This window comes from Drosophila ficusphila, unplaced genomic scaffold, assembly GCF_018152265.1.
Source record: "Drosophila ficusphila isolate 14025-0441.05 unplaced genomic scaffold, ASM1815226v1 contig_127, whole genome shotgun sequence".
Classification (NCBI taxonomy): Eukaryota; Metazoa; Arthropoda; class Insecta; order Diptera; family Drosophilidae; genus Drosophila; species Drosophila ficusphila.
In genome coordinates this window covers 3244499-3271687 of record NW_025064016.1, presented here as the reverse complement: position 1 = coordinate 3271687, position 27189 = coordinate 3244499, and the positions used below count along the sequence as shown (strand labels likewise).

The 27189-nt window shown below is 37.2% G+C and overlaps 2 protein-coding genes across 2 annotated transcripts; one reads left to right on the top strand and one right to left on the bottom strand.

The window, feature by feature from the left end:
• The first annotated feature begins 534 nt into the window (after window positions 1-534).
• LOC108090601 (restin homolog) lies at window positions 535-26261 on the top strand. Its single transcript, XM_043209414.1, is given in 19 exon segments — window positions 535-1272; window positions 1340-1675; window positions 10277-10339; window positions 14416-14538; window positions 14673-14714; window positions 16221-16376; window positions 16440-16655; window positions 16731-16896; window positions 17094-17271; window positions 17498-17563; window positions 18453-18563; window positions 20825-20935; window positions 21627-21693; window positions 21760-23216; window positions 23277-25083; window positions 25086-25273; window positions 25333-25463; window positions 25632-25840; window positions 25907-26261. Coding segments are annotated over 18 exon segments (5403 nt in total). The 5' UTR covers window positions 535-1272; window positions 1340-1410; the 3' UTR covers window positions 25954-26261.
• On the bottom strand, window positions 26244-26965 carry LOC108090609 (DNA-directed RNA polymerase II subunit RPB11). Its single transcript, XM_017189379.2, has 4 exons — window positions 26815-26965; window positions 26661-26750; window positions 26429-26603; window positions 26244-26345 (listed from the first exon to the last, which is right to left on the bottom strand). Exons 1-4 carry the CDS (start codon window positions 26865-26867, stop codon window positions 26310-26312), a joined length of 354 nt encoding a protein of 117 aa, XP_017044868.1. The 5' UTR covers window positions 26868-26965; the 3' UTR covers window positions 26244-26309.
• Between the last annotated feature and the right edge of the window lie 224 nt (window positions 26966-27189).

The following is a 27189-nucleotide window of genomic DNA, read 5'->3' as shown; positions in this document are numbered from 1 at the left end:
AGGAACCTCGATAGAAGCATCGATTCATTTCATCGATTTTTTTCGCCAGCCCTTGAAAAATTGTTATCTGCCCACATAATGTAGACTCTTTGGAAGCCAACCCTTTTTTCTTAACACATAACGAATCGGTTAGAAACTTGACTAGAATGGGACTTTTCTAACGGAAAATCATCTAGAAAATCGTATAGTTCTTTGTGAAAATTTAATTTAAACTTTATTTAAAGCAGCGAATACAACGAAATATTTTGGTAACTTAAAATTTAGAGCTTGTGGCATAATCAGTAATGGGAAAATTCACAAAAAATTGTGTTCAATATCAATGAGTGATCCGTCATGAAATTGTTCTGTTAAGTTTGCCAATAGTTAATATACTGTATGTAAAAATATTAACCATCAAAAACTTCAATAGCTTAGGCTTTTTTAAAGAGCTTTTGTAAAACCCCATTGAAGAAAACAGTTTGAGCCGAACCATCGATATGTATCGACAGCAGCCTATCGATAGCTGCATCTTATCCGTACTCCCATATCTAACCCAGTGCAACAACAAAATTCCAACGCATCGCTAAAAAATATTGTGCAAAAGTTCTAAAATTAGGGTAAAAGTGTAAAACTCGAAAACGCGTTGTCATTAAATCGTTTTTCGCGCATCGGTGTGGCCAATACGTGTGCCCGTTTCAATAAAAATTTAAACAACATAAGTTCGCTTTTATGAGTCCGATTTCCTCCCTCATTTCCTTCTCTTCTATAACTGTGTCAAATCAACAACAACAACCAAATATAGAGCAGTGTGTGTCAGTGTGTTTAATGCACAAATTGATAAGCAATTGGACTCAATTTATCAATTTAATCTTGTTTAAATGAGCTAAAAATCAGTGCAAGCAGTGGCCGAAAATAAATTATAAATACTTTATTACTAATCCATATAAATAGAATACCCTTGAATGGTTTTGTGTACGCTTAATTAATTCAACACATTTTTGGTTCCGCATTTTTTTAAATTATAACGAAGTCTCCTATCGAAAGCAGCAACAAAAAGCGGTTTTTGTTTGTTTTTCAAGCTCAACGAAAAAAAGAAGAAAAGAAATCCGCTACCAATCAGCTGTTTCAAACGACCGCCTAGGTGCGAGCGAGAAAGCCTGCCTGCGCGCCAAAATAAAACAACAAAAAAGTGGCACATTGGTGCAAAGCCTAGTGAAATTTTATATGTATAAATCAAATTATTTCCAGTTGAAATAAAAGGAAATTCAAAAATTTATAGTTAGCTTTGTTAAGGTAAGTAATCAGCATTCAATAGTTATTAACAAACATTTGTATAATAGTTACAATTTATTTTCTCAAGTTTTTTAAATCGTTTACATTTAATACGCGTGTGTCCAAAAAATAGTGCAAATTTATAAAAAGTAGTGCAAAATGAGTGATGAAAAGAGCGATTCGGGCGGGACAACTGCCCCCCTTCCATCCCCAGTGGCTGCGGATCCGGAACCAGGAGCAACTGCCTCCAAAATACCGGGTCCGACCAAATCCAATATACCCACGCCCGCTGCTTCAAGTACCGGAATCCCACAGCCCAGCAAAATGAAGGCACCATCGAGTTTCGGCTCGACGGGATCCGTTTCGAAAATCGGAAGACCCTGCTGCAACCACACAACCCCTAAATCGGGGCCACCACCAAGAGGTGAGTTTGAGTCATATTTAAGAACGCTAAACCAGGTAACCAATTAAAGTATTTCGGGGTTATACATATATTCGGGGATGTATTTATGGGTAATATTTGATGAAAATATGTATATATAAAAGGGCAAATGGTTAAAAACATATATACACCTTGAGAATTTTTTAATGTTTTTTAATAAGACTTGTGAGATAAAATGTTAGATTAATTTCCGTAAATCAACAAAAAATATACGCCTTGCAAACATTGTCACATTTTTCAAATGTCAAAAATTAATTAACATCACATTTCATTATAATCTCTAGTGTTTTTCATCCAATTTTATAAATGCGGTTTCTCTCAATTATTGAGATTATATCGTTGTAAAGAGTTTAAATCAAGAAAATATTACAGTTTAATATGTTTAAGTAATTAAAAATTCAAAGAAGTTGTTAATGATGTTATTTTCCTATCCAAAAACTGTTATTCAAAGAAAAAAGATATCCACAAAAAAGGGTAAGTGCACAAAACTTACATATGAACAGTTCATAAAAATATAAAAGTTTATTTCTGGTTAAATTTTAATCTAAAAAACTAAGTCTGCTTTTTACCATTTGTCCTAAATTATATTTACCATTTATCCGCATCGATCGGAGTTAATTTTGAAAGTGCACTTTATATTGCGTTAACATCTTTGGCTCAAACAAGTCGTCTGTAATTCTGGTCCGAACCGAATGGCACCACCTACATCGGCACCCACAATATATACATTTTTGTACACACGCGAATGCAATGATCTAATAGAAACGATGACAAACCCACTCACTTGCTGAAAATATATATATACTGACCCCACCCACTTAAAAGTGCACTTTGTGCACTACATTGAACTCTAAGAATTTTTTAGACAACTCAAAAAAAATTCAAATTCTTTGTAAAGAGGGAAACCCATTATTCATGTTTAATTAATTATATCAACATGTAATTCCCAACGCCAACCGTTTTGTTTTGCAAACAAATGCTTCACTTCTCTCAATTATTTAATGGTTTTGGAACACCAACGCGCAAGTCAAAAATAAACAAAACAAATTGCCGCCTACTCTCAACTCTCGATCATAATTATAGAGCTGCCCCGAAAAGTGTTTTTTGGGAAGGAGAATTATGGCCAATTAGGCAAGTGGTGCTACCATTTAATTGATCCGCCCATTGTGGCTCATTTCAGGCACGTAACCTAACCGCAGCCGTCAACAACCGTCGACCCACTAGCCTATATAGCAAACGATCTGCCAGACGATCCATCAATCGATCGAGGGGTTTTCTATTTCGCAGACACACGTCCCATATCCGATTGACAGTCGTAGGGTAACCGCAAAATCGTAGAAAGCCTCAGGCACATTTACCCAAAATAAACACAAATAATGGGTTGCAATATTGTTACAGATTAAACTGAGTCACATGGTGCATGTGCGTACACAAGGTGTGAAAATAATAGTTTCTATGGGAATCATTCACACGGGACGGCAAGCTCTGCAAATGAAGCAATCCCATACAAAAATTGCGTTAACTCTTATACCAAATTAGTAGGTAGATTGATTATAAAACATGGGCGTTTATGGCACAAATCAACTCTCCATTACCAGTTACTATAAATAATATTGTTCATTGCTCATTAATTATGTTTGCCCACTCATAAATGAATGAATACTAAGTTGTTTGTCTGATAATCTGTTTTCTGAGCATGCAAAAAAGTATGAAATGTTTTAATGCTAATCAGTAAACAATGTGTATTCCATCAGCATCGTTGAACTACTTCGGTTTACTCTAAGCAATTACTTAAATCAGTTCCAAGCTTAACGCTTTGATCCGCTGGCTAGATCAACTTTCTAAAATCTCTCCTAACATTCTGAAACGGACTGTTTGACTCGCTGCCAAGACCTGTCATTTACCTCAGAACACTCAATGTCACACATCTGAGAAATCTCCCCAACTCAGAACCTAGAAAACCTGGCGACCGACCGGCCGGCAATCTTTCTCTCTCGCTCCCTAATTGAATTTGTTCTGGCGATGACACAGAAAAACATACACGAAATGTATCTTCTGGTATGTGTCTATGTGTTCAGATATTTTGAGGTGTTTTTGCGCTGCGCATTTCGATGCCCGGTTCCGTTCTCAGCCGATCTGATATGATCATTGCGGTCGCCCCGTGGTCGGCGCTCGTGGATGAGCTTATGTCACTTTTATTGCCTGTGATCGGAAACAAAAAGTGGAGCCAGCCTCTTTCCCCATCCATAAAACAGAAAGCTCATTTGTCTTCGCATTAAGATAGGATCGAAATCGGGTCCGGGATTGACGTCTAATGGATGAGCAGCGTCTGGCAGGGGATTACTCCATTAGATTCTAGATTAAGCTCAATTTTGTTTACATCACCGACTGTGTGGGAGAGTCAATATTGATGTTATGATTAACAACTTTTGTCTTACTTATTTGACTTCACGTCATTAAGTCGTTGAAATCTTTATAATTGAAGACACGTGTTGAATATTAAAACAGCAAAAGGCTCAGATTTCAACCAAAAAAGAAAAGTATCCAAAAAGAAATCGAGCTTTATAAAAAATTATAATCTGGTTTCTACAGTAGTTACTTTTACTCTTTCTCTTTCTTTAAAACTTCATATTGAAACACCTTTATCGGCATTTTAATCTATTAAGCATTTCACATGCACCTTTTGTGCACTTCGCAACACATTTCTTTTTAGCTGATTCACAGAATAATCTAAATATAATTGTTTCTGATAAGCGCGGAGAGTCTAACGGAATTTAGTTGTTTAATTTCTCCAACTTTTGCTAATTTGTTTTGCTTCGCGGAAACTTTAAAAGTAATTAGTCACGCTGTGTTTTATAAAATTGGACTTAACGCATTAAAACGACACTTAAGCAAGAATCTCAAAAATTTTGAATTCTAAGAATCATACGGAAAATAAAATATCGTCATAATTTATTTAACAAATAATATTTCATATTTTTTTGTGGAAATATAAGTACAAATATTTTTTTGTTGTCGTAAATATAATTTCAAAAATCTTAACAATACTTCTTCGAAACACCAAAATGTAGTAATGTAGACTTATCGTCTCAATTATTTTTTTATGATTTCGCTGCACTTACGGATAAAGTGCTTAAAGCCATTGGACGATCGATCAATATTCAATCGAAAAAGGGAAAATATAAACGAAGCCATGTGGCAAAACTTTGTTTGCCAGATTTACTTAACTTTACGCGTCCGTGCAAAAGTCGAAAATAAAAACAATTTTTTACGGCTCTTATTTTAGGCGAGTAGACGTTTATTCAATAAAAACACAGAAAGCGCGCAGGCATTGCCACAGTGTCTGCTGTTGAACACTGGCCAACAAAGCTGCGGTTCCGGATTGGCAATCGCTCGACGCTCTCCCGCTCCCAAGTAACTCAAAGTTTTGCGCTGGCTTTGCTTCGCTTCGCGATTGGCGCTCGCCGTTCAGTTACTTGAACGACTTTTCGCGAAGCGGACGTGTTGGACGCGGAATTGCAGCTCAGATGGCAACCAATTGAACTTGATCGGCTCTATACTATAGCTTATAGTGAACACGCAAACGAAATTGAACAAATCCAAAAATAAAAGCTAGCTATAACAGAGACTAAATCATTGTTATAAAACTCACAAAAGGTGATTTCCAGTGACAGGAAAATTACAAAAATTATTTATAAACCCGAAAAATCAAAAATATCGGGCTTAGAAAAAGAACTGTTAAGGCAAAAGTTTTGGCGACCCTTTTTTCCATCCTTGGCGATTCCTTAAAAGGAGTGTTTATTTCGGTGCGAGATATTTTTGGAAACTTTTGTTTTTCATATTTCAAGTGAGAACCTTTGACCTTGATTCGTCTGGTTGATTACCATTTGGTAATCAAATTTATTCTTTTGTTGCTCTGTGAAATTGTGATTTCGTTTTCAACACCCAGGCCTCATAAATATTTATTAAAGTTTTTGTCTTTGCCAATCCTGAAGTTTTTCCAAGTTCTTTTGTTTAATTTGGTTTTATTGCTCTCAGCGATAAGATACTTTAGTTGCTATCTCTCCTTTAAATTATAACATTTAAAGTTGCTTTTATCAGGGCTTGGCTTGTTTATGTCTGCCCAATTCAATGGTTTCGATAATTTGGCAAACGGAAAAAGGTCAATAAATAAAATTCCCGAACTTCCCTAGCTTTTATTATCGTGTGACTAATATTGTATCGAACTTGGACTAGATTTATGGCAGTAAAAATGTGTTTTTGTAGGTAAATCGTATTCAATGCAAACAATGTCATTATTGGTTAATAAAATAAAACAAAACCAAGTTTATTTTCCCATTGAAACATTTTCCAATGAAGTTTCGAGAAATGTAAACTAATAAAAAATAAAGCCGTTTTTAAGGCGGGGTTTAGCTCTTGACATTTTAGCTTGTATATACTTATGGCCCTTTCCATTAACCAATACCGATGCTCAGAGAACGTAGCTAATTAGGGATTTTCCGTTTGAAATCCGCTGTTTTCCTGTTTGCAGGTACTTACATAAGTAAATTGACGCACAAAATACATTGTAATTGGCTAAGCACGTGTCCCCAACCTCTAGCTCATTGAAATATCGGCTAATTCGCTGCGATAACCTTAAGGCATTCTATATCTACAATAAACTTTGGGCAACAACAAAAGTTTATTTGCCGAAACAGCAATAACAAAGTTCGGTTGCGGATTGTATTGAAAATTTGCGGTTAACCGCTAATTAGATATACAAATTTGCTATTGCTGATTTGTATTTTGACTGAAAGAGACACAAATGCTGATCAGTCTAAAAATACGTACATATATATGCGAAACGGAATGACTTTCACAGTGGCAATATTTGCATATTGCCTAAGACTTTGATTTTTAGTGCAATTCGCTTTTTGTTTTTATTTGTTTGTGATATTTTGTGGGGCTCGGCGTTGACGTCTTATTGCCAAATCAAGTTGGCTTCCACCGGCCGCTAACACAGTATGCAAATTTCAATTTTGTATTTAGTTGTCTGCGGCTAACTTTCTTTCCGTTTTGCGGCTTTCTTTTCACTGCCACGTTCCGTTCGCATAACGCACATTTTGTCTGTCAATTGTCTAAACATTTTGGACCAGGCCAAGTCTTTTTATTCGCCTTGGCATTGTTATTGTTAACTGGTATTTTATCAGCTCGACATTTTTGTTTTTTTTTATTATTTTCGTGCTTTTGAAGCCGGCGCAACAACAGTTTTTTTGATAAGGCAAACACATTTTTAGTTTTGGTCTGATTCTCTCTTAGGCAGCAACATTGCCAACACAAAATCTGTAAAAGTTTTGCTGTTGCCGTGTTATCTTTCAATTAGAAATGAGCGTGAGATCTACACACATTTTTTCGCTAGGTAGTGAAATTCGTACTTATCATGGATGCTGATTATTTTACTGAAAGAATGCCAAAAAAAAATTTTAATTGGATTTGATACCAAGCAGATTTAGCTAGGAACTTTAAAATTTTTGACAGTCTAAAAATATTTTTAAAAATTTAATCTGTCACTCTAATAATAATATTAACGTAAAAATAATAAGGAAAAAAAATGTAACAAATTTCTTATTCATTTATTGGCTCAATATAAAGCGAAAAAAACATTAATTTTGAATCGCAAAAAATATTACAAAAGTTTCAAGGCTTTGGCTGCTTACACAACTGGAATTGAAATATGGAAACATTTTATATAGAACTAGATATATAAAGATTACACAATCCACCTGTTCAAACTTGTGGGCGTGTGGGAGCGTTGTCATAAAGCCTTTTGAAGGCATCACCTTGACAGAGTGCTCATCCCATCTGTCCAACTGGGATATATACCCATATATTTCACACTAACTTCCGAGCACATTCTATATACTTTTATATATTTGCTGTGGATCCCGCCACCGGCAATAATGATCTGTCGTCATTCCACTCAATTTAGTCGGTTTGTTTACACAATTTTATTGTTGCCTTTGGCGTTCGTTATATTTGATTTATATTTATATATTTTTGAAGCTCCCCAATGAGCTCAGCTTGGTATTTGTTCTAGAATTGTTGACATCGACAGTTCAGCTTATCGTGGGTGGTGGCGGTGGCGTATGAGTAATGTGCGATGCTGTACGATCACGTATACGCACCTTTGCAACCGAATAATTTACGTTGCGCTTTGTTTGCCACTCAGTTATGGGCATTTAATTGCGGTAAATGCGCTTTTCTTTTGCCTAATTGCGTTTCACACGCCTCGAAAATGATTTTTATTTTGTATTTATTGTTCGCCTTTTTTCTTTGCTTTTCCGCCGGCGGCACCTTTAACTTTTTTCACTGACTTCCCCGGCAATTTAATTACAGTTTCTTTGACTAGACACAAATCAGTAATGAAAAGAGAAAAATTGAAAAAGGTGTAACCACCTTTGGTTAATTAATTTTTATGGTCCGCACCTGGTTTTCTTACTTTTTCGATTATGAAATGATGTTTTCGTTTGCACCTGTTTTGCTCAAAAATCTTTTCAAATGATTTATTGTCACAACTGAGTGAACCAGAGTCTTTCTCTAGCTTTTCGTGTAAACAAACCCATTACTGCCTTCATTTTTTCCGCTCTTTTTTTGTTGCTGTTTGCTGACTTTTGGCCAGCATTTGTTGTTTGTTTTCTTAACTAATATACTTTTCTGCTTCTAATGAATTATCGGCCTCTGAAGTTTTTTATAAGCTTAATGGAGGAGTTCATTAAGAAATGTCGGTGGCCCTCAAAACAGAAAGATTTTAAGATTCCTGGAAACTTCTTAAATAATGTTACCAAAATATAATGTTGAATAATTATTTTATGAAATATATAGTGTTTCGTTTCGATATATTTTTCGTGACATCGTTTTTCAAGAATTTTATTCAATACTTCCTCTTACTTTATTGATAGGGGTTCCGGGTATTTTAAAAGCCTCTCCCTCTGGTTTTTTTTTTTTTTTGCAGTTTCATACAGCAACCAAAACCAACCAAGTTCAGTCCGAATGCTTAGCACTTAACAATTAAAATACAAATTTAATCACTTTTTGGTCATTTTGTGTTCTCTTTTGTTTGGTCATTGTTTGGCTTACACTTCAGTGCCTTTAATTATTTCGCATGCAATAAAGCTCTAAGCAAGAACAGCAAAAGCAAAAGTCAAATAAATTAACACGTCACTTACACAATTCTCCGACCAAAGCACTTAAGTCGCGCTTGAAAAAGCCTCGAGTGCTAAGTTTAAGTCTTCAACAGAAATGCGTACTTAAATATATTTGTTAAAAAAAAACTATCAGTGCTTTTAAACAAACCAAAAAGAATTTATCGCTTTTAAAAAATAATTGCCAAATAATTAATTTTAAAAGTAAACAAAATAATAATTTAATTGTTAAATATCAGTTTTAGCTTACTTGTCAAAACTTTAAACAAAACTTAAATGACTTCCACTTGACATGATGGATGATGGGCTTTCCTTTAATAATGACATTAATGTCCATTTCTGACCGTTAAATACAGTTATAAGTTGCGACACGCCCACACATTTAAGTCTGCGATCAACCGATCCATCGAAATAAATTCCGATTCCAAATGTGAGTGGGTTGCACAACCGAAACTTTAATGGCAACTGACCAAATATAAACCAAATTACTTTCAGCATTCTTCGCTTTTTAGCCAAAAGTATCTGAAGAGTCTTTTTCAAATTTGACAGCACACAAACAATAATTAAGTTGTTTTTCTGTTTATCGCAAGATCAAAACACACGCGTCTGCCGGAATATTAATTATTCACAAATAAATAATAAAAACACTCAAGTTGCTTATTTGCTTAACTCCTCTTTTCGGTTGTTAATTATGGGGAAGGTAAATAATTATTATTTGCAGGTGGAAAAGTCAAATGTCAATTTAGATTTCTTGATTTAAAGCCGGTGTTTTTTTATTTCTTTTTTTATAGGTCAGTAAATGGTGTCTAGTTTCGTTCTATGAGTGGAACTTGTTTGTTTGGTTTTTGCATAATATTGATGGATTGCTTAAGTCAATAATGCTAATTTATGTTGGTCTAGCGTCTTTAGGTTTTGTTACCCAAGGGAATAAAATAAGCTTTATTCTGTTTCTGCAATGTCTGTGACATTTTTTCCAGAATTTTTTTTTTTTTGCATTTTATTTCAGACATGTGAGTCTGCGGAAACATTTTGCTAAGCTACGTATATCTTAATTTCGTCGAAGCATTTCGAAGAAACCTTCACCGAACACTTTCCCAGTTATCTAATCTTTTTGAACTGAAATAATACTCTTTTGGGGTGGGGAGGTTGATCTGCCAGAGCGACCCATAACTAATTGCCAGTTTTGCACTTTACCTTTTCTGCCTTTTATTTTACCCACATTTTCTTGCCTGAGCTTTCTTGGCCCGTTACCATGGCCTGAATTGGCTTGGCTTAGCCTCTAGCCCTTAGCTGTAATTATATTTTAATTTGAAGTTAATATTTATGCGTTGTTAATTTTGCTATGCTCACTTTGCGTTTTCTTGCGCTTGTTCCCTTTTTTTGTTTGAATTTTTATTTTTAGACACCGCCAGCATGAGTCGTGAAAGCGATGACAACTTAAGTTCGATCAATTCGGCTTATACAGGTAATTATATTTTTACGTTTCACTTATACTTTATTTATTGCATTTACACTTATTTCTTAATTGGCTTCTGCTAAATGCGTTTCATTTAATCTCTTCCCATGACAATATTAATTTATAATTTAGTTTCAATTAATTGCTTGTTAATGTGGGCGAAATTAACACTTTTGTGTGAAAATCATTTTGGGATTAACATTAATTGAACTGGGATTCAAAGGAAACAATTTGCAAGATATTTAAGCGTCATAAATATGCTGCTAATGAAAAAACAGTCTATTACACCATAATAAATTCACTGACTAATATAATTGAGCTAGGTTTATTTCTCGATGAGTCAGAGTTTACTAAGAGAGGGGTCAAAAAATTGTTAGTTATTAACAGCACGGGATTGTTACTTAAATACAAGGAATTAAATAAAATTCTACAGTAACTGTTCCTTATCTGTGCTGTTTACTTTTATTGACCTGGTAATCATTTCCATTTCATATGTACACCTCAATGCAATTTGAATTAACCCTGGGACAAGACACTGTTCCTCAATTTTGAGTTCAGTGATCTTCACACAAAAAAACAGACACTTCATTGCCTTATCTACTTGTGTATGCAACATCTTCCCTCGGATAGGCAAAATGTCAAAACAATCTCACGATCTACGACTGCGTACAGATTGTATCTATATCCCATTCATGTATTCCAATCAAAGGCCTATCAAATTCACTCGTAATCAGTCATAACTTTAATCGCTTTTTACCTTAGCCGTAGGGCAACTTCATTAGGCTAAAATCGTCTTAATAGACGGAGTGTTCATTGGCATGTTCATTCAACTGTTTGCCCTTCTGGCACATGTGTTCCGCAGTGTTTTAGCATTCGGAACACGTTCTAAACAAATTTTAATTGTAATGCGAAATCACGACACAAACAAAGCCCCAACCGGATTTTTTGGGTATTCTCTGTATAGTATACATCTATAATTAATAATATATGGGACACGCCTTTAAGCGATCAGCGGCTATCACGTAAGCATCTTCATCTGGGAAACCAGTTTTCTATTTGGTAAAATTCTAGTTTGCCGCACAAAGATTCCTGTTGAAAACATTTAGCATTTAAAATAATGGCGAATAAATATTTATATGAATGCATTGTCGATGCAATTATTGTGCGCCCAGAACAATGAGCAGAAATTAAATCAATTGAGATAAAAAAAATGGCTAGCCAGAACGAGTACAGTGGGTAGTATTTAAGCTGGGAGCACTGTAGCAGTTGGGAAATTCCAACATGAAGTCAGGAGATACAAAAATAATATCGCCGCTTGTAACTAAATTACTTTTGGCCACACCCCAAGTAAATGCTGTATTTATAACCTGGGTATATATTTACCTGGACTGCCACCTCATTACAATCTTCACTGTAACAACTCGTGCATTTCAGTGGAAATGTTGGAGCAGCCCACAATGATCAGGAATTACAGATCGGCAATCAGCAGCTAATAATCTGTTTTTGTCGGCATTTTCCTGAGAGACTCGCACATGGATTTGCATTTAACATGCCGAAAAGTCATGTAAGTCCGAGTCTGGGGTTGTGAAAAACTACTCGCTATGTGGGTTGCCAAAGATGTGGTAAAAACTGGACAGAAATTGCTTTACGAGGTAGGAAAATACATACGAAGAAAAGCTGAGAATTCAAACTACTACAATCAAACTAAAATGCAAATGGTAATTATTTGTTTTAAAGGGACATTTATGGATACATTTTTCCACCTTCCTTACAAAGCTGATAGACAAACCATATTTAGATGTTTTTATTTTTTACAAACCCTTAGCATTTCGCTCAGTGTGAAACCCACATTACAGCCACATACGAATAGCAACTGCAATTGCAGCCTACACAAGACAAAAGAGGGAGTAGATCGGGAAGGCGGACTAGCGACTTGCACACAGTTTAGTTTAATTAAATGTTGGTTAATCATCTCAGAAGATAATGTGCTATCGACATGGCCGACACTGTTGGCTGATTTATCGCCGGGCAGCGCGCGATCGAGCCGCCATAAATGGCTGGCGAAATATTTGTTTTCGTTAGACGTATCTCCTCTGGCCGCTTCATTTTGGCCAGAATCGTGAGCAAAGTGGGTCGCAGCCGGGCCGCCTTTTGGCCAAGTCAAGTCAACTATTGGCGGCGCCACACTCCACTTGGCTCGGCCGGGTGAGCGGTGCTCTTTGATGATTCACCCGGCGAGAGCTGTGCGCTGCGTATCTGTCAGATACATGAGTTCATTAGCAGCGCTGACAATGAATGTCAACTGCAAGGAAATTGTTTGTCATCTAGCTGCGTGCGTATTTTTAGAATGACGACGTTTCACAGTTAAATGTTGTAAGTTAGCCGGGGGACATAAAGCGGGTTAAATAAGCGAAGGTCTAGTCTGATTTATTGCCTGACATTGGCTGCTTTTTAGCCATTACATAAAGCCCGTCACCGATACGAAAAACAGAACGAAAAGGACGGAGAAACTGTTTCCCCTTTTTTACAATTAGTGAAAGTTCGCAAAAAAATAAAAGGGAACACCCCACAGCGATACACAAACAAACTGTTACAACGCCCAATTGTGATAATTAAAAAAAAGAAACACTTACGACCACATGAGATACACAATATAAATTGCTACCGTCATGATGTATAATGGCAAATAATAACAAATTGTCTTGCACGATCGGCAACGGTAGCGAATGCCAGTTACTACTTGCTAGATACAATTGAACCTTGAAGCTGGCTCCAGCTGCTGGCCAACTCGAGTCATGTCATGGCTGGGCCAACGCAATCGGTTGATTAGCCAAAAACAGTAGCCCACAAGACATCATAAAGCCGGTCGAAAGCATCTTCAACACACTCGCACTCAAGCAGAGCGCATGTCTGGCGTAAATTACAAATGAACAAAAATTAAAAAAAAAAAAAACGAGGAAAATAAAAGCAATTTCAACTGACAAAAACACAATTAACTACATGACGTATACACGCTGAGGTTTTCACAGCGCACAACTAAAGATGAAGCTAGTACACAGAAAAAAAAGATAGCACCTATTGAAATGTGGAATAAATAAATAAAGAAATTGTAAATTCCTTTTATTTTCACAATTGCCATTTCCAATTGATTTAAAATGAAATAACTCTTCATTCAACTATTGAATTTGTAATTATTTTTAAGCCATTATTTCTTTCTGTGTACTGAAAAGTTAACGGAAGACGAAATCGTGCAATTGAAAAATTGAAATCTTTTCTCGATCTCCTTCCTTCTCGGCAGCATCTCTTTTGTCCATTGCAATTGTGTTTTTAAATCTCCGCATGTCTGCCATTCAATGGCTTTGAAAACGTTACCAAACTGTCGACAATTTAATTGAATTATGGTTTTATTGATCTTTCTCGTGAAGTTTTCGCAAAAGTGTAAATTGAATTTGAAAGTTGCAATTCGAAATGACAACAAACAATTTAACACACATAATTTAGTGAAAGATACAAAGACAAAATTCTCTAATCTGATTTGCAGGTGTTATTGTAGTTTTTTTTGTGGTAATTGAAGTTTTTTAATTTTGAGGTTTTTTATATTAAGCGAATTTGTATAAAGCATTTCATCGAAATCATATTACAACAAGCACACGCCAATCTCTCTTTTTTTAAGCCATGCATATTTCGGTCTTAATAACATCTCAGATTACCGTTCGTAATTTTTTTCTGGTTTGTTGCCATCTAACCTTTACCACAACTGCTTGCGGCCAAGATCTTATTAAAGACAAGAAACGCAGCACACAAGCTGCCAAAAAACTTTCACAACCCAAAAGAGCAAATTGGGCTTAACACGACTGCGCTAATTTTTAACCAACACCAATATGTATATAAGGCATATACTATATAACTAAAATAAAAACAAAAAAAGGGGTAAATGTCAGGAAAACTTGCCGCACAGCTTTTTGCCCAGTTAACACCCACGAAACCAAAATGTTAAACAATTGCAAATGCATTTTATGGAAAATCGGCTTGAGTTTGAGTTCATGTATATATATAAAACCCGTACTCGTACTGTTCGTCTATAGATCTCTATCAAGAGACTGTCAGGCGCTTTACGCGATCTTCGCTCTCACCCACATCCGATTGGGACCGCTTTTCGCCCGCTCGACGCTCGCTAAAATCATCGGAGGCTGGAAGTCGCACATCTTGTAAGTTCTTTTTGCCCGCCATCGCCATAATGCCAGTCGCATGTATCTTTATCTGGTCTCGTACCTGTATCTGTATCTTTTCTGTTTGTTTTGTTTTCGTTTTCGTTTCTGTTTTTTGTTTTCCAACGCCAAAGATGATTATTATCTAGAGGCCACTGGGCGACGTCGCAGCTCAGGTAAGCAATTCGCAGCGATTGTGGGAGGAGGCTGGTACACAGAAAAGAAAATTATCTTAAATGATCAGCGATAAAATAACGCCAGAAGCCAATATTGTTTGCAATTTATTGACATAATACTAAGGAAAGAGCTTGAATTTAAGCCCTGACGTAAATGGGTATTTTATAGCAGGAAACATTCTTCATTTTTAGCATTTGTTTTGTGTGCACAAGAGAAATACCTTTGCCCGCTGTATCTTTTATTTGCGGAGCTTGTCTGATTCTAACCATTTGCGCAGGTGGTTGGCGTTTATGTATCTATGCATCTAGGCCAGTTGCTCGCTCCTTAAATGGTCATTCCGCAGAAACTTTAAGAGCGCAAATTTATGGCCAAACTGTCAAGCATTTTTCCATGCAGAAGGCATACCATACCTACATAAATATATATCTCTGCATCTTCGGTAGCTCCAATGATTGTCAAATTAACAATGCCTAATGAGCCACTGGAAACGTGTTCAAATTTACCTGTCTCTCTCTGTGGGTGTAATTGCGTCTCTAATGAGCTATTGCTGTGACAATATTTGCGCTGACACAATGTAGCGGCAAGTCAAGGTCTTTCTAGGGTTAACTATGCACATTTTATGTACATTTTTAATCAAATTAAATTGGCCAAGTCTGTAGATTAATGAATTTGGGGCAAAATCGTTACGGGTTTAATGGTAAATAAATTGAGGTGCAAACCTCTGAAAAACTGAATAAGTATTAAATAGAATTAAGTAATAGGTGAACGAGGTAAAGGACTGATTGTGTAGCTAAAACTTTCTTGGAATATGTTAATTTAAGTGAAGGGAACTTACCAATTTTGAACGTTGTGAAAAAATATTTTATATATCTTATAAAATCCGCTCGAAATGCCGCTTAACTGCAAGTTTGAAAGCTTTTCATTTTCAACAAACGGCAACGTGAAAATTATGAACGAGTTGCCATATCTAATAGTTGTGGGTGGATGCAGTCAACAACAAAATTAAATTAACTGACACGACAGCCAAACTTGGCAAAATGTTGTTATGACTTCATTGAGCTGCATGCAATTTTTATTCAGCTTTTTAATCTGCCTGTTTCCTGTAATTTTCCACTTAATGGTTTTTCCCCCCAGGCTTAGAGAAGATAAATGGGAAGCTAAAAGTGAAATCGAAGAGTATTCATTGCCACTTTTAACTTAAAAGTGGAATACACATTGAACAGCTTGCAAATGTCAAGTTTACACAGCTAAAATCCGTTTATAGACTATATATTCATTATGCGGAGGATCGTTCTCAATGGTTTTCCATTGAGCAGGGGATATGCAAATATTCCAAATGACATCATACCCAAAGTGGAATACATTAAAAACGAACTGTATTGGAGAGATAAATGAAAACGCAGTCTAGCCAATTTTAGCACTGTGTGTGTTGTATTATGATTGATGACTTAACGGGTGATACTAATGGGACCCCCCAACTTGATATTGATTTCCCCTTCAAACAGATCACAACAGCGCCGTGCTGACAGCAAACACAGAGCAGTTCATCATTGGCCAGCGGGTTTGGCTTGGTGGCCTTCGACCCGGACAAATTGCCTATATTGGCGAAACACACTTTGCACCCGGCGAATGGGCCGGTGTTGTCCTGGATGAACCTAATGGTAAGAATACATTTTATTTTCTATTTTTTAAGTACCCCCATTTAAATTAAACATTTTTTTTAGGCAAAAATGATGGCTGTGTGTCAGGCAAAAGATACTTCCAGTGCGAGCCGAAGCGCGGCATTTTCTCACGCCTCACACGTCTTACCACATATCCGATGTCCGGAGCCCAGACGCCAACTTCTCCGTTGGCCAAAAACTCACCGGACAGATCGCGCACAGTCTCCCCAACTGCGAGCATTCGCAGCTCTATGCTACGCAGTCCCGGAATCGGAGGCAGTAAGTTTTGGCTTTCCCAAATGGGAAGAGATATTCAAAAGTATTAAATTGTATTTTCGAATAATCCTCATCCAGAAAATGGAATGGCTGTGGGCGATCGTGTGATTGTCTCCTCTGGATTTGGCAGTCGTCCGGGTATTTTACGCTATTTGGGCGAGACACAATTCGCTCCTGGCAATTGGTGCGGCGTGGAATTGGATGAGCCTAGCGGCAAAAATGATGGTGCTGTGGATGATATAAGGTATACAATAAAAATCAAGTTCAAAAAATTCTAGGGGGTGAGATATAATACAAATGTAAATGAATGGGGAAGTATCAAATGGAAAGCAGTACCTTTTTTTGGTCAAATTAGTAATTTAATATTTCCTATATTTGTAATAAATCTGAGGGTTTTTATAAATAGTAGAATCCCATATACTTAACCAACTTCCTTTGCAGATACTTCGAGTGCAAGCCCAAATACGGGGTGTTTGTGCCTATTGCAAAGGTTTCGCTGTCGCCTTCGTCGAAGAAGACTCGTCTCTCGAGGACTGGATCGCGGGAGTCCCTCACCTCGATCGGCACCATGAACAGCATCGCCACCACGGCCACGTCGCGTATGCGCATGAATGCTCAGGTATAAGCGGTGACCTCGCGAAGAGCACCCCTCACCACCCAGTTCTCCCACAGAACACCCACAGTCCCTAAAACAAGAAAAAGAAAAAAAAACACAATTACTATTCAAAGTTCTGGTTCTGTTCTTTGTTAATTTTTATTTTACTTATTAACCTACTTGTTAGTTTACTTTGAGCCCCGATACTAACGCGTTACCAATTCTAATCGCAATCCCGTTCCGTTCCTAGCAGCGCAAGTCCATCACGCCCGTAAAGCCAATTTTAGCGACGCCGAAAAGCCAATTTTCTATGCAGGTATGCTAACATCAACAAGATCAACAAATAAATTGTATGGTATTCGCTGTTGGTTTTCCTTTTCGGCTTTAAGAGCTCTATTAGTTTTTAGAGCTGTATGCGTTTAGGCGATAATCGCTGTTAGTTTACCCAATCCATTAACTTTGAAAATACAGATATTTCTACCTTTCTAAAACTAGAATAAATTAGATGTATTCGTTTGGTAAAATTTAACAATTATTTCTTCATCTTTAAGATCTATTAAGCAATGAAAAGCAGCTTGTAAAATCTTTTTTCAAACGAAATCTATCAAAGTTTTCGACGTTAATGGACTTGGATCCTTCTGTAAATTTGTGGTTTAACCCCTTGATTTTAAGTGTACAACTAACATAAGAAACTAACCCACACAACACATAAGACACACCAACACCCACCCCTCAAACAAAAGAAAACCCCACCAAAACAAACTATGTAAATTAATAATAAATGTATGCCCTCCAAGTGTTTATGCATTTTTTGCGTGTGTTTGAGTTGGTACGTTTATTTCACAATGTACAATAAAATGTATTTAAATATTTCCTGCACGCTTTCGCTGTTTAAATGTTTATTGTTCGATGTTTTTCGTTTAATTGCTATATATATATATAATATATTTATTTGCATGTGTGTTCGCTGTCGCCGGTAAAAGGTAAAGCTACAATAAAGTAATGAGTGTTCCTTTTGCTACCAGCTGCACCCTGTTTCTGTACATACACCCACCACACTATATGTATCCGAATCTGTATCTATATATCCTCCTGTCTCTCCTGTATTGTAATCGATCTCTGTGTGTGTTCAGGCAATTCATCAAAGCTTGCTTTGTGCTCTCTGTGCTCTTTTTATTTTTGGTCGATGTCGATCGATATTGTAGGATCTGCTGCGCGAGAAGCAACAACATGTGGAGCAGCTGATGGTGGAGCGCGACCTGGACCGCGAGGATGCCCAGAATCAGGCGCTGCAGCTGCAGAAGAGCATCAACGAGGTAATTATCTTCACCGATACCATGTACGCACCGCTGCCCTACGCGGATAGATCGCGACCCTATCGACCCATCAAGAAGTCGAGGGTTAAGAGTCCAACAATACAGCCACAACGAACTATCTGGGTTCCAACCACCCTGAGCAGCAGCATAACCACAACCAGCAGACCAACAATCACTGCAGCAGCAGCAACATGCAACAGACAGCCGCTGCAGCAGCAGCAGCAACAGCAGCAACAGATATTGCAGACACAGCAGCAACATCATCAGCAGGCCAAGCCGAAGAAAGTTTGGTTTTGCGATAAAAAGAAACTCTTTCCAGTTGGCTGACGGACTTCATGGGCCCAAGTCAATGGTTGCTCAGTCATTTGTGCAGTTTCGGTTTCGATTAATTGTGTTTTGTTATGATTTTGTTTTTGTTTTTGTTTTTGCATTGCACCCGCGCTGGCTGTTTACAAAAACATTCAACATTCAGCAGACACTGCACCATTATTATTTCTGTTCGTTCAATTATTTCTTTATTTCTCACCGTTATGTCTGTTTTTATTTTCCTCATTGTCTTGTGTTTACTGTTGTTGATTTAACTCATACTCACTTTACTTTACTTTGACACATTTTTATTTAATGTTTTGTTCCTTAACCACAGTTAAGCCACAAGTCATCTCCCAATTGTCAGTCATTTTCTCGAAATGATTCATCTAATTAACTTTGAACGCTGAGAAGAGTACAAATTTCATAAGTTTAACTAGGCATGAAAGGTTTTGGGGGTTCAACAGCATTTAACTCGGTCAAAATTTTGCTAACAATGGGTTAAGGTTTTCGATGGAAATGTATACAATACCAAATTGATTTCAAATCAACTTGCATACATTGACTATATTAGTATTTTTTTATTTTGTGCTGGCACAAAATTGTTATGTACACCTAACGTGCAAATGCCTAGATTAAAAGGGGTTTTTGTTAACATATTGTTTTATTTTGCATCCCAAAAGTAATTCCATGGGTTCATCTCACTTCAGAATACACAAAAATTTGTTCGCTTCAGCTATTGTGTACACTATCTAGAAATTACAGCAAGAAAAATGCTAAAAACACTACTATAAATAAACAAAATTATTTGCATTAAATGTTAGCACTTTTGCACTGCTGGCTTACTTTTTACAGTGCGTTTTAGAGGTATATAAAGCTATATAATTTTTAAACGCACTGTACACTTTTAAATGTTTTCTGCTTTTTGGGGCTTTTCTAGACGATGACTGTTTGGGATGATTGAGTTTTGTGCTTTCTGTTTGGTTTCGTTTTGAATAAATTGTTTGTGTTTTTAATTATATGCGGATACGTGTTAGACTTTTCTATTTGTCAAGCGCACTTTGAGTTTGAGTGTTAAATTAGCAACAAAATTATCACCCGAAAGCCCCAATCCCAACCTCCTCATTTCCTATCTCTATCATCCACTGAACTTTCCATCCTTTTTAACGCAAAACCAAAAAAAGAATAATTAGACAACCAATTTGAACAAAATTATGCTGGCCTTAGAAAAGAAATCCTGTTTGCACAAAACTATTTTTGTATGATTCTTATAGCAAATACTGATCGAAGCGGATCGCTGGAGACGCCTGATAGCGAGACACAGCATAAAGGTTTCCGATCTGCGACGCGAGTTCCGCGGCTGGTCGGGCAAACACGAGAGGCACTGCATCCTGCACAGTGTCCTTACACCGCTGCGCATCAAGTAGAAATCTGGAACAGATGATGATGGATGATGGGCGACCACAGTGCTCAAAACAATTCGATTGGAGGATTTTTGAATAAACTTTCTTCGCTACGAGAAAGTAACCACACTGAAGACAATGTTAAAGTCTGCACAGCGTTTTAAGCTGATACAACCAAATAAAGCATTAAAGATCTTTAAAAATAATGAAAAGAGATAACCATAAAAAAAATATCGAAAGCCAACGTAAAAACCAAAACGAATAAAGCTAACTAAAATGGTTTAAAAGGCTTAAAAAATTGAAAACGAAATTTAAAAGAGAAAAAAATATGGAAAATGGAAAAGTTGTCTATCAATTTTTGATTATTTTGTACGAAAGCGAATTTTTCTTGCTGTTGGTTTAGTTGATACGATACATACGATATACCCTATATGAAGATAAATACATTAACAATATGCGAAATATGTTTCAATCTCCAAATGTTGTTTTATTTATGGTTTTGATTTGAGTTCTAATCCAGTTTTCCCATCTCTCTGATTCCTTGATCCTCAGCTGAAGGCAAGAATAGTTGAATTGGAGACAGCGTTGGGAGATGAGCGAAAGAAAACAGAAGAGTTGCAGTTCTCCGTAGACGAGGCCCAATTTTGTGGCGATGAAATGAATGTAAGAAGTAGTTGAAATTGTAGTTGGCAATGTGCATTGACTTGTTGAAGAACATTTGAGGCTTAAAATTCATTTGAATATCAGTAGTTAGATGATTTTTGTTTTTGTATTTACATTTTATACGATCTTGGATCAAATATTTATTTTACCCATTAGCCGATTTCTAAAAATATTTTATTCTAATGTTTTTCTTTAAACTTGTTTTTTTGAAGAATAAATTCCCTTCTTCAGAGCTGCATCAATATAATATTTTTTTTGCGGTTGCAAGAACTCAAAAGTATGCAATAGAAATCTTGGCTAATCTAAGTGGAAATTAATACCCATAAATGAAAACTGGGGTCCACTAGGTACCTCTTATACATATATATCTCCACGCTTTAAAAAAGATCTTAACTATTAAATGTAATTTAATAATGGTTTTCTTAAAAATATAGTTTTACTAGCTCTTAAAGGCATTTCAACAGTATGAATGAAAACTTCCGGTACAGTGCGATTATATAAACCAAATTTTGTAAACTAATTTTTGGTATACAAAAATTTAAAAAAATTAAACCCAAGATGTATATGTTTTACGAAAGCTGGGCTTTATAGCCGTTTAACTAATGAATTTTTTCACCATAGAATTACAACAAGTCAATGTAGATTTAAATACGGGAATTTTGTTTGTTAATTTCGAATTTTTACCCAATAGGCTCAGTCCCAGGTCTACAAGGAAAAGATCCACGACCTGGAATCAAAGATTACACAACTGGTTTCGGGTAAAGATCAAATTCGAACTGAAATATGTGAAATACTTTATTTGAATATCTATGAATTCTCCTCAGCTACGCCCAGTTTGCAGAGCATACCGCCACCTGCTCCTCCGCCAGATGACAGCGCCCTTAAGGAGGAGATTGCTAAGCTCCAGGAAAAGCTGGACACGCAGCAAAAGGAAACCGAAGCAAAGATTGCCGAGCAGCTGGAGGAAGAGCAGCGGTTGAGGGAGAATGTTAAGTACCTGCAGGAACAGAACGCCACTCTTCAGGCAGAACTTGTGTCCAAGGATGAATCCCTGGAGAAATTCTCCCTGTCGGAGTGTGGAATCGAAAATCTTCGTCGCGAACTGGCGCTTCTCAAGGAGGAAAACGAAAAGCAAGCTGAAGAGACGCAAGCTGATTTCTCTCGTAAGCTGGCCGAAAAATCCGAAGCGCTGGAAAAAGTCACCTCGGAATTGCAAAGTCTTAAAGCGGCTTCAGATTCCCTGGAAAGCGAAAGGGTAAACAAATCCGATGAATGCGAGATTCTTCAAACCGAAGTCCGAATGCGTGATGAACAAATCAAGGAGCTAAGTCAACAACTCGATGAACTTACCACTCAATTAAACGTACAAAGAGCGGATAATTCAGCTTTGGATGATATGCTTCGTGTGCAAAAAGAGGGAAGTGAAGAAAAGTCGAATCTTTTGGAGAAAACCGACAAGGAACTTAATCAACTGAAAGAAGAGGCTTTGAAAAAACAGCAGGAAAAGGAACAACTTGAAAAGCAATTAGCAGAAATTAAGCAATTAGCGGATCAAGAAAAACTAGTCAGGGAAAAGGCTGAAAACGAAATCAGTCAAATAAAATTAGAAAAAGTATCCTTAGAACAGCATTTAGAGTCTAAGCAAGCCGAACTTGATGACTTCCAAAAGAAACAGTCCGAAACGGAGACTAATCTTCAAGAAAATAAGGATCTGAATACCCAAAAAGATAAACAACTTGTTGAGTCCAATGAATCCCTTCAAAAACTGAAACAGGAAATGCAAGAGAAAACTCAAGCTCATGAAAAACTTTTAACTGAATTGGAAGAGCTAAGGAAAAGCCAGGAAGCGATTATAAGCCAAAAGGATAAGGAACTGAAGCAATTGGAAGCAAAGTCATCCAAAACCGAAGAATCTTTAAAAGCGACCCAAAACCAGTTAGAAGAGCTCCAAAAGCAAGCAAACGCTTCGGGAGAAGAGGGAGCCAAAAACTTGGCTAAATTGCAAGAGGAGATTAGTCAACTGAAATCCCAGGCTGAAAAAACTCAGTCGGAACTAAAATCCAGCCAATCGGAAGTAGAAGCCAAGTCCAAACAACTCGAGACAGCCAATGCAAATCTGGATGAAGAAGGCAAAAAGTTGGTCAATCTGCAGGAACAGATTACCAAACTTAAATCCCAATTGGATGAGACGCAGTCAGCTCTTAGCTCAAGTAATACTGATGTGGAATCCAAAACAAAGCAGCTTGAGGCAGCCAATGCGGCTTTGGAGAAGGTGAACAAAGTAAGTCAAATGAGAAAATTTAGTTAATATAATTATACTAAAATATTTACTTCTTTACAGGACTACGCAGAATCCCGAGCGGAAGCTTCCCGTTTGCAAGATCAGGTGAAGGAAATCACCGATACCTTACATGCTGAGCTTCTTGCCGAAAGATCTTCTGCCAGCGATCTTCACACCAAACTCTCCAAGTTCTCTGAGGAATTAGCCACGGGCCAAAAGGAGCTGACAAGCAAAGCCGATGAATGGAGCCAAGAGATGCTACAAAAGGAGAAGGAACTACAGGAGCTAAGACAGCAGCTGCAAGATAGTCAAGACTCACAAACAAAACTAAAGGCCGAAGTCGAAAGGAAGGAGAAATCTCTGGAAGAAACTATTAAGGATCTCCAGGAGCAAGTCAGTAAAGCTAAGGAGGAAAATCAGGAGCTCACTTCTGGCAGCCAGGAGACCATCAAGGATCTGCAAGAGCGGCTGGAAATAACCAATGCCGAGATCCAGCACAAGGAGAAACTAGCCACCGAAGATGCACAAAAAATAGCTGATCTTAAGACGCTTGTTGAAGCCATTCAAGTGGCTAATGCCAACATATCGGCCACCAATGCAGAGCTCTCCACCGTTTTGGAAGTCCTTCAGGCGGAGAAAAGTGAAACCAATCACATATTTGAGCTCTTCGAAATGGAAGCGGATATGAACTCGGAGCGGTTGATCGAAAAACTGACTGGAATGAAGGAGGAACTCAAGGAAACTCATTCTCAACTGGATGAGCAGCAGAAAAAGTCCCAGAACCTGGAAATTAAATTGGAGCAATCCCAGCAAAGTGAGCAGAGTTTGCAACAGGAATCTTTGACTTGCAAGGAACAACTTCAAGAGTTACAACAATCGTTGGTAGAACTTAAAGACTCTCTGAAGCAAAAAGAGGAAATTGTTCAAAGTTTGGAGGGTAAACTCAAGGAAACTAGTTCCGTATTAGAGGGTCAAACATCTTCTTCCCAAGAAATTCAAGTCAAACTAGAAGAAGCTCAAAGAAATGAAAAGACTTTACAAGAAGAAGGTGCAAAATTAAATGAACAACTACAAGAGCTGCAAAAGACCCAGTTGGAACTTTCCGAATCCCTCAAGAAAAAAGATGAAATTGTACAGAACTTAGAAGATAAATTAAAGGAAAGCAATACTCTATTAGAAACTCAAAACGTTTCGTCAAAGGAAATCCAAGTTAAATTGGAGGAGGCTGAGCAAAGGGAAAAGGTCCTGCAGGAAGAGGCTGAAAAATTATCCGGTGAACTTCAGCAAGTGCAGCAGGCTAATACCGAAGTGAATGATTCCCTCGTGAAAGTAGAAGAACTAGTGAAAGTTTTTGAGGAAAAACTCCAAGCGGCAACCGCTCAGTTGGAAAGCCAACAGGCCACAAATAAAGAACTGCAAGAGTTGCTTGCAAAGTCTCAAGAATTGGAGGGTAATTTGCAAGGAGAATCTTTGGCAGCCACCGAGAAACTGCGTCAACTGGAGCAGGCCAATCAGGAACTGCTGGAGACACTCTCTAAAAAAGACGAAATCCTTAAAAGTCATGAAGAGAAAATTGAGGAAAGTAATTCCCTGCTCGAAGTTCAAAAGAAGAGCCACAGTGAACTTGAGAATAAGCTGGAAAAGGCCCAGCAAAAGGAGAGAGATCTGCAGGATGAAACCTCCAAGATAGCTGAGCAACTCAACCAACTAAAGTCGGCTAACGAGGAGCTTCAAAAGTCCCTGCAGCAAAAGCAATCCCTTTTGGAAAAGGGCAACGAATTCGACACAAAGCTTGCGGAATACCAGAAAGTCATTGATGAAATGGATGATTCATCCTCCGCCAAATCCAAGCTGCTGGAACAGCTTCAAAAAGAGTTGCGGAACTGGAGGCCGCACTCCATCAAGCCAACGAAGCCCAAAAGACTGCGTATCTGGAGACGAAGGAACTAAGGCGTCAGTTGGATTCCCTAGAATTGGAGAAGTCCAGAGAAATTTTAACTCTCAAAACTCAGATGAATGGTGCGGCCAATCGGTCAGGAAGAGGAGACGAACTTGAGGTGGGTTTCCCTTGCCTTAATAGCTAATACATAATTGATTAATTTATTTATTTATATAGTCATTGGACAGCGAAACCAGCCTAGCCAAGATCAACTTCTTGAACTCAATCATTGCAGATATGCAACAAAAGAACGATGCACTGAAGGCCAAAGTGCAAACTCTAGAAACCTTGCCAATGGACTTTACCAAGTGAGTTGGATTACCTGAAGACTGAAACTGAAGTTTATTTTTGTTTTACTTTGTTCGAACCTTGTGCCAAAATTCTACTTTCTTTTTTGTTCAGTTCAAAAAAAATGGATAAAATTAAAAAAAATTTTGAGGAACTAAATATTTTTTATCTTGCTTAAAATTATCTAGGCCTCATGCCTTCGATGTGCTGACCAAGCGGAAACCAGCTCCCAGACTTTTCTGCGACATTTGCGATGAGTTTGACCAGCACGAAACTGAGGACTGTCCCATCCAAGCTAGTGAGGATCGGGATTATTCCCCTCCACCATCCGAGGCCAACAACAACGAAAAGGAGCGCAAGCTGCCTCCGCCAAGAAAATACTGCGATTCTTGCGAAGGTAAATAAAAGAATTCATATATATATACAAATATAACTAAATGAGTAAACTATTTTCCCATTTCAGCTTTTGGCCACGATACAAGCGAATGCGCCGATGATGAAACCTATTAGCTAGATTAATTCTAAATTATTTTTATAAATTTTTCTTTGTTTTGAGTCTTAAGCATAACCGTATTGCGAGATCTATCAGATGAGATAACTTTTACCTCAGCAGAGCTTCACTCAATCACACATAAAACATTCTCTACTTAAAATTGTGATCTGGCGTTATGCACACATTCATGGATAATAGTCTATTTTAAATTGTTTTTATTTATTTAATGCGATTCGTGGCAAATCACAATCGGTTGTTTTCGTAATTTTTGATTGTAAACATAGTGTAAAAATAAAAGATAAGAATGTGGAAAGAGTGTCCAGAATTTATTTGTTTTTTCTTTAAGACTACTGCTAGAATGGGAAGGTTAAAACTAATCGCCGCCCTCCTTCTTCTCCTTAATTGCATCCTGGAAAAAAGGGAAGGAAATTAAAATCGGTAATAAAGAGATTTCTCCTTATTTGGTTATGTGAAATAGGATTCATGTCTTACTTTAAATCTCTCTTCAAAGAGGGACAATTCCGCCAACAAATCAGTAATTGCATTCATGAATGCTTCTTGAGGTGAATAATCCGCCGTAGTTTGGATTCGGATGACGAACTTGTGTTCCAGGGGATGGGGAACCTTGTAGCCGGCAAACAAAACATTGGGGTCCTTCAGCAATTGGCTTTGAAGTTAAATATAGGTTTAGTTTGCTATTATCAACTAATTTTAAGCATCATACTTGCGGATCATGTTACCCAGAGTGTGATCCTCTTTATTTATCGTGAATATAGCCGCATTTGTAACTTTTGTGTCCAATTCTTTAATGATTCTGCCACCGCGCCAAAATACAGGTTACAGGTGGTTATTTACAAGACTTTAATTAGTTTACTCACTTTTTCTCGCCTTCGTACAGCAAAAATGACTCAAAGGTTGGTGGCGCATTCATTTTGTATGGGTATTTGCGCAAATTTCAGCTAAAATGGAAATTGTTTATTAAAATCAGCAGCACGCTCAGAAAATTGGCTCGAGTAGTGTTGGGAAACGGCTAAAAACGTTGGAGTGTTGATAGTGTTGCTATTTTACCCTAAATATAGTTAGGATAAAGAAATGAGAATTTTGTGAGTAAAAATTTTTGTTGCCCATCATTCATTGTTCTTTACTTCCAGACTCCACCATTTGTATTTTGAGTACGTCTAGCTATTTTTGTAATCTAAGTAAACAGCTGGTAACCCCAAACAAAGGCTTCGCAACACTGCAACCGATAGATA

Coding starts and splice junctions, on each gene's coding strand:
- LOC108090609 (XM_017189379.2), bottom strand. CDS start 26,867: ATGAATGCGCCACCAACCTTTGAGTCATTTTTGCTGTACGAAGGCGAG. Junction 26,751..26,814: donor CTGTACGAAGGCGAGAAAAA/GTGAGTAAACTA, acceptor GCGCGGTGGCAG/AATCATTAAAGAATTGGACA. Junction 26,604..26,660: donor CTGGGTAACATGATCCGCAA/GTATGATGCTTA, acceptor TTAACTTCAAAG/CCAATTGCTGAAGGACCCCA.